This window comes from Amphibalanus amphitrite, unplaced genomic scaffold, assembly GCF_019059575.1.
Source record: "Amphibalanus amphitrite isolate SeventyFive unplaced genomic scaffold, NRLGWU_Aamphi_draft 000610F_arrow, whole genome shotgun sequence".
NCBI classification, from domain to species: Eukaryota; Metazoa; Arthropoda; class Thecostraca; order Balanomorpha; family Balanidae; genus Amphibalanus; species Amphibalanus amphitrite.
In genome coordinates this window covers 224,786-232,503 of record NW_024882104.1, presented here as the reverse complement: position 1 = coordinate 232,503, position 7,718 = coordinate 224,786, and the positions used below count along the sequence as shown (strand labels likewise).

Genomic DNA, 7,718 nt, shown 5'->3' with positions numbered 1-7,718 from the left:
CCTATGACATTCCGGTCGTTAGTCCCATATCAGGGTGCTTCGCATACTTTATTCAATTAAAAACTACCTTTCTGGCTTTGAGGGAGGGCAGTCAAACTTGTTGTTATAAGGAAACCTCGCGCGATCATTTTATTATCTGATATCAATCTTTTGATTTCCGCAAAGGCTGCTAAAGCATCCAAAAATAGGTAGGCCAGTCAAGCGTTAGACAAGATCCTTCAAAGAGATAAAGATCGTGATCTGACTCAGTGCACGATCATTGTTCGGTAAAAAACAGCAAAAGCTGGATGTCATTGATCTGCACTGGGCTGTCATGCACAAAGCTTCGGTCAAAGTGCTCCTGCACACCAACTCAGCGCATTTCAGCGTCTTATTTAAGAGCACCTGCACTATTCTGTCAATTTTGTCTCTGTTTTAGAAGGATGAAGGTGAGCTCTGTCATGTGCTAGGTATGACGCATTTTGAGTGATTTAGCGGTAAGCTATTTGGAAGCACGGAAGCAGAGGGCGTGTGGGCGTGTTGCTAGACGACTGGACTGTTGGACTGGGCTGTTGTTTTGGTTTGGCTGACTGTTAAACTTTGTGCGACTCGTTTTGCGTCGGCGGCAATGAAGGAATACAAGGCGAGTGCACTATCTAAGGGATTAGAGTGATAAAAGTTATTTTAGAGTGATTCTGGCGCAGCAGACCTCATATCTAACCTCACCAAAGACTGACCCCATTTCTCTCTCTCTCTCTCTCTCTCTCTCTCTCTCTCTCTCCTCTCTCTCTCTCTCTCTCTCTCTCTCTCTCTCTCTCTCTCTCTCTCTCTCTCTCTCTCTCTCTCTCTCTCTCTCTCTCTCTCTCTCTCCACAGCTTGTAATCCTACTCTGTCTGGCAGCGTCGGCGTTTGCATCCGGCGTATCTCGCGTTCATCTCCGCCGCGGTGAAGTCTCTACCCACAACTCTGAAGTAGACTACGGCACCGAGCACGGCCCCTGCGCCGGAGGGATCTGTAGTTCCTACCTCGTCAACAGTGGCTACAGGAGCGTAGTGACTGGCTTTACAACACCCCCGGATAGCAGCATTATTCCTTTTGGAGGATTTATTAACCCTCCACCTGGTGATATTCCGTTGAGAGGGTTCACAACTCCTCCGGATACTATCATTCCAGGTGTGGGCGGTTTTACAAACCCGGAGGGAGGTGATATAGATTCATTCAGGTTCTGAGAGTTTTGTGAGTGTTTGAAACTGTGAGCCACTGTATATAGTGTTATTTGAACACGTTTCGAGGCATTACATCCTGAAATGACGTTTAGTGTTTTGTTTGTTCGAAAATGTGGAAATGTGGAAACCCGGTGACAGGAGCTATGCAATGAAGATTTGCGTTTGATCTGCTTCCCTCCTGAGACTTATCAACTGGAATCTATGAATGACCGAGAATCTAGCATGTCGACGGCGATCAATGACCATCTCAGACCAACCAGGGACTATCTTGGTGCGTTTGATGCATTGCATAGGTATCAGTTGGATATAACGTACGTTTTGGAATAAGAAACTTTGTGACGGCTTGATCCTACGTTTATCGAACAAATGGGACAACAGTCTCGATATGTATCCATTATCCGATTTTATGTTAACGCCTATCAGTTTACCACACTTAGCGACCAAATAATGCATTTCCCTGCGATGGTGGATTTATTTCGCTGTGTTTCTCACACACAAAAGACAAAACACGTTTATCTGGACGATGACATGCTTATTGACTGAACAGGACACGGACAGTGGCACATACAAATAACGGGAAACATGCATTAACTATTTTGAATCCTCTTAAATGGCACATGTACGCACGCTCTTGGTGTCTCATACGCACGAATGAATAAAAGTGAGCAGGCAGTGGCAACAGTTCCTTCATTTGGATGAATGACAGGACATTATGTGGGCCAATCTCGACAGGCTATCCTGCAAAATGTAAATCATCATGCAGCACTGCTTTTGATGTAGCAGCATATGTGAAGTATCCGTTTTTCTAACTCTTGTCGATTTCTTGTCATCGCTGGTCAAGTAGTTAGCGCAAAATTCGCCGATTGGATTCATGCATCTGTAAATGATGAACCTGATCCACATTTTTGCCAGCGAGCTTCCAATTGGCAATACGCTGAAACCTTACCTAGTGGTTTCAGCTAAAAATGACCGCAGACTTTAAGCTCAATTTTAAAAATATCCATTGTACGGAAGGAAGTTGTTGTATCCATTTCCGTATCCAAGGTTCAGGGGGAACCCGTAGTTGTAGTTATCATAGTATCCGTACCGTCCTCCGAACCTCTGGTTGAAGTTTCCGTAAACCTGCCCGTACGGGCCATAACCGAACAGCTGAGAGAACGGCAGACCTTCGACTCCCCCGTATCCGTTATAGTACGGGCCGTAATACGGACCGGGGAATCCGTTAAAGTACGGGTTGTAGGATCCACCGTACGAGTTCAGGCCACCGAAGGAGTTGAATCTTCCTCCAAAGGCGTTGAACCCTCCGAGTTGGTTGCTGACAAGTCCTTGGGACCGACGCCCGAGGGTGAGCTTGGCGGCAGGGCCTCCAGCGAGTCCTGCGACGCTGCCAGCTTTCTTGACAAGCTCGGCATCCTTATTGGGAGTTCCGTAGGTCTTGGAGGGCGTCTTGATGTCACTCTTGGGGTAGCTCTTGCCACAGGCCACGGCCAGCACGGCGCAGAGAACGATCAGCTGCGGAAAGAAGAAATGGTAAATGGAGAGAGAGCGAGAGGGAGAGCGAGAGGGAGAGAGAGAGAGAGAGAGAGAGAGAGAGAGAGAGAGAGAGAGAGAGAGAGAGAGAGAGAGAGAGAGAGAGAGAGAGAGAAGGAGAGAGAGGGAGGGAGAGGGAAAGAGAGAGAGAGAGGAATTATGTTTGCGTTTATTTAGGGTCTTGAATACACTGCCAAACATCCACGCATAAAACTCAATGCAAAACAGTTACGATGCGTCATTTGTTTAGTCCTTCTGCTGAGATGCCATTTTCATGAAAATTGTTGTGGGATCTGACAAGATTTTTGAAAAAATAGAACACTTTAAGGACTTCTCTAAATCAAAGTTCTAAACGTCGAAGAAAAAAAATCTAAAAAAAAATTGAAGCAGATGCTCATTTTCTCTGTAAGCTTAACATTAAGGTACATGAACATGGAATCTCTTACTTCTACTTCGAACCTCAATATGCAATGGTATGCCAGCTTACCTTCATCCTGGTGTGTGGTGTGAAGGTCCAGAGCCAACTGATGCTGCGTCAGTGATCTCAGTGATTTTATATCGTCACCAGTCACCACCCTTAACTAGCTCCACCCCTCGTCGCCCATGGGACCCCATCAAGGAAAACTATCGCCAAATTCTGCGTGGAATCCGTGTGGCGGCCGGCTGTAACGGACATTCAGCGTAAAACGTGGGCTAGTTGTTCTCCCAAGAGTGCCGGTGCGGAACAAGGATAGTTTGGACCATTTCCGACACGTCGAGAGATTATCAAAACTTCGATCGCTGTAAGACCGTGACTTATTTGGCGAACACTAGCATACCACCCTGTTGCTAAAAGGTGTGTTGGAATACTTGTGTGCTATTGCAGCTTGTTATTTTCGGGTGTTTTATCGTCACATTTCTTAGTATTGAGCGAGTGATGAAGCAATGCGCGGTTGTAGTCATGAACTATGAAGTCTATTATAGTGACGAAAACTTTGTTTTAACGACGAAGTTCTCAGATATGTAGTAGCGTAGCGTGTCAATGCTGCATCCACAATCATAGAAAATCAGTAAGCGGCCCAAAAGAATTTCAATGCAAAATGAAATATTGGTATCCTGTCGTGCGATGCCACTGCACATAACAACTACACAAAGCTTACAGGTTTCCGCGATTTGTCACTCTTTTGTTGCGATGCAGTGGGTGAATTACCAGTCTTTGTTTTTTGTTCCATAGCTGAGCCTATCACACTTTATGGTGGTAATTTTCTTATTACGAGCGAGCGAGCGCAGCGAGCGAAGTGAGTCTTTTCAATATAACGGAAAAATCTCAGTATGAGCGGCCCGGCCCGGCCCGGCCCGGCCTGTAACGCTTTTGAGAGGCTTATATCTCAGCAACCGCTGGCCGGATTGGCCTGCGGTCCTTTTTGTTGGGTAGCCCCATCCCTTCTACCCCGTAATTGACTACTTTTGATACATCTCAGTGACCGTCGTGGCACGTGCCACGTGAAAAGTCAAGGGTGTTCAAGCTGTTTTGCAAAAGTAGTGATTTTGAGAGGCTCATATCTCAGCAGCCGCTTGGGCGATTGACTTGCGGTAAATTTTGTAGGGCAGCAGCATCCCTTCTACCCAAAATAGGATACTCTCGATGCATGTGGGTCACCCCCAGTGCACGTGCAAAATACAACAATAAGAGGTGCCAAATTTGTTCCCATTTCAGTAACTCGGTAATTACTGGGGCGATTTCGCTGAAACTTGGCATACAGGTAGGCACCCACCAGGCAATGCATTCCCATGTGTTGCGGTTAGGGTGCTACTGCACGTGCGCACGTGCAGGGGGCGTTTCCAGATCTCGAGAACGGCTGGGCCGATTGCGCTCAAATTTGGTACACGGTTGGGGACCGGTTAGTAGGGTGCCGTGCAAAAGTCATTTTGGACCCCGTTTGCACGTGCGCACGTGCAGAATGCCGCTTCCAGATCTCAGGAACGGCCGATTGCGTTCAAATTTGGCACACCGCTAGCGACCGGTTAGAAGGGTGCTTTGCACAAGCCCGTTGGAAGTACCCTCTCGCCCTTCCGCACGTGCCGGGCTCACTATCTCGCTCGCTCGTTCTTCGCCCAAAAGGCGTTTTACTGGTTATATGAATGCGATACGATTGCACTTATATTTTTAGTTATTCCAATTTCCAGGACGCAAAGTCTCTACCAATATTCAACATTTGACAAAAATGGCCAAACGTATTATGTGATGAGTCAGTTTTCCGTCTCAAGTGTCTTTACTTTCCAACTACTCTTTAATAATCCATAAGACTATCTTTAGACAAGATTACATTACTCCTCAGTAAGATAACTCTTCATAACTGCCTCAGTTGGGGACTGATGCAACCCATGCCGGGTTGGGGCTGGACTTTTGTCTTCCCACGAAAGGCACATGTAGTGCCTTACGTATCGGCAACTAAGAACTGAATGCCTAGGTACCTACTCAAGCGCATACAAGCGCTGTGAAGGGCAAGATTTTATATATACCTAAATAGAGCCCAAGGGCCTGAAGTACATAAAGTCGACTACAGAATGATGTTCCACATTTGCCTGGAGTGGTAGGCTGTGCCGCATCACACGGGCTGAGTACACAAATTATAGCTTTGTTCCAATGCTCACAATCGACACGCTAAATTGCGTGATAAACGGCACAACTTAGCGCTCCGGTCAACTGATAGCTTCTGAGGAGTCAAACATCATTCTGCAGTCGACTATATAACCTATATCAAGTGGCTGGAAGGTCATACTGAGCTCACACTTCTGATTGCCCATGAAATTTTGTTGACAAAGAAACGAGAGATGAAAACCTATGTTTTAAGTATTAAAGATAAAGTTTCTCTTTTAGATATTCTCGTACCATTATGCGTGCATTTGGTTTAGGAGGTAAGAAATAATAGCCGTGCGCTCGGGACAAAGGCACTTATGCATGATACGGAAGTCGGCAGTTCCATTCATCATCTATATATCTAGTTAGCAGTGTGTGTGTGTGAGTTCTCAGGCCTTATCCACACGTTCATTTATGATAGCACATCAAGGAAAATTGCCTCTGTGAGTGGAATTCGTCGCGGGCTGATTTTACCAGTGATCAGAGTCGGAACCATGTAACGGTCTGAGATCTGCGTCTGGGAGGTACTCAGGCTGTCTGCCGCGTGACAAAGATCAACTGATCGGGCAAGATCATTGTAGCGAAAGATATGGAAGGTCGATTGTGTCCCTTTTGCCTGGCCGTGCCGGCGTTTATTTAGCACTGCACGAGTCCTGCATGCAGTGGCATTTGACAGTTTTCTGCTAAATTTATTGATGGTTTCTGTTTAACATGCAAATTGCAAAATGAGTAGCCCATTTCACACGTTATACGAACAATGCCGTATAACATGTGACATGGCAATGTCGTGTTTAATCGTAGTTAATCGTGTTTCCACTGATGTTTTTTGCCATTAAATCATGATTTGTATGACTTCAGTGGTTAATGTTTCTAATTTCATAAAAAGTGACAGTTGTCTACAATAGCTTTGCGAGAGATCGCTAAAGAAATATTATATCTACCGTGTTACATACGTTTCTTTGCTTGTCATGATCGTGACCTAGACGAGGGGACTGAACGAGTATCGTTGGTCACCGATCCTGAAGTGTTTCCATTTTATAATTGTGTTTCGTTTTCAAGTAGATAAGTTGGGCTTCTTTCTCTCAATCCGTTCCTTCACCCAAGCACACTTGACCAAAAAGTCTTTGTTATCGGAGAGCAAGGTGTGTTGTACCTACCATAGGCCAACCTTTCGACTTACGTATATGAAAGCTTACATTTATCGAACGTTTAAACATCCATTGACATGTATGTTTTCTCCTTAGGTCAATTGATATAAAACTGTCAACCAATCAGGTTTTTCTACTTTATCACCCTAAACACTAAACCGTGGCACATAGCTTTAAGTTCGCTTCAATGCCGTCATTCGAACTACTTGCTTGTCTGATCAATATTAAGGCCACGTATTGCGGAAGTATTGTTGCATTGAAGCTGCCAAACGATGCATCAGATAAGCTATCTGGCATTGCTGGAGATAAAGGACTTTTTAGATGTTTGATACTTAAACGGCGTGGGCACGCGTCACTAAGGTTAAGTTCGATGAGGCGTCTATTCCCACCTTATCACACCCAATCATGATTTTTTGTTCTAGACTCGCTCGTTTTGAATGTAAACTTCATTCACTGTGGAAATGGACAAGGCCTTTTACATTGAGAACTTATGAACATCACTAACTTTTGGCCCTGAAGTGCCTTGTACAATGTATGGCCTAATGTAGGTATGATGCATTTTTCGCAACACTCGGCGCTGGATAGGGGCTACGCAACAAGCTTTGCTTAGCGGGGCTCTGTCCTTGGGCGAGAGTGCCGTTGCACCTAGCGCCACCAAATTTCAGACAAAATTTTTGGCATTCATTTGACACTTGTCCTAGGAGTTTTGTGTTCCAGTGTTCTCAGGTCCGGGTCACCAATTCACAAAAACCGGTGCACTGGGTCAAGATGGCACTAAAACAAAACTATTTTGTCATGAAATCGCTGTGCATCAATTTGATTCAAACTTGCAGGGTAGGTATCTTCAGCTCACAGAGTGCTATCACGTGGAACCCGGTTTTTCAGATTCGGTTGACTTGAGGTTATCTAGAGGCCATGACAAATTATAAGGAAATTTGCCCGAATGGCTCCAATTGTAAAATATGAGAGATATATACTTACTCCATTTCAACTTTTTTTTTGTTCTACCTCAGTTTACATTTATACCCGATTAACTTGGCATTTGCATGTCAGGCCAGGGGTTAGTTGCTCTCGGCGTCAGACTCGGGGCTGTGGCCTGTGTGTGCTTGAGACGGACAGTGGGCGGGCCCAGTGTGGGAAGGCGGGTCTTAGCCTGCACTTGCAGCCACTCTTGCACCGGGTCGGTGAAGGACCATCCTTTCCAGCTGATATAAA

The 7,718-nt window shown here is 45.5% G+C and overlaps 1 protein-coding gene across 1 annotated transcript; it reads right to left on the bottom strand.

Moving 5' to 3' along the window:
- Positions 1-2,195: 2,195 nt before the first annotated feature.
- Positions 2,196-3,228, bottom strand: LOC122363205 (heterogeneous nuclear ribonucleoprotein A3 homolog 2-like). The gene is made up of 2 exons (XM_043332181.1): positions 3,223-3,228; positions 2,196-2,717 (listed from the first exon to the last, which is right to left on the bottom strand). Exons 1-2 carry the CDS (start codon positions 3,226-3,228, stop codon positions 2,196-2,198), a joined length of 528 nt encoding a protein of 175 aa, XP_043188116.1.
- Between the last annotated feature and the right edge of the window lie 4,490 nt (positions 3,229-7,718).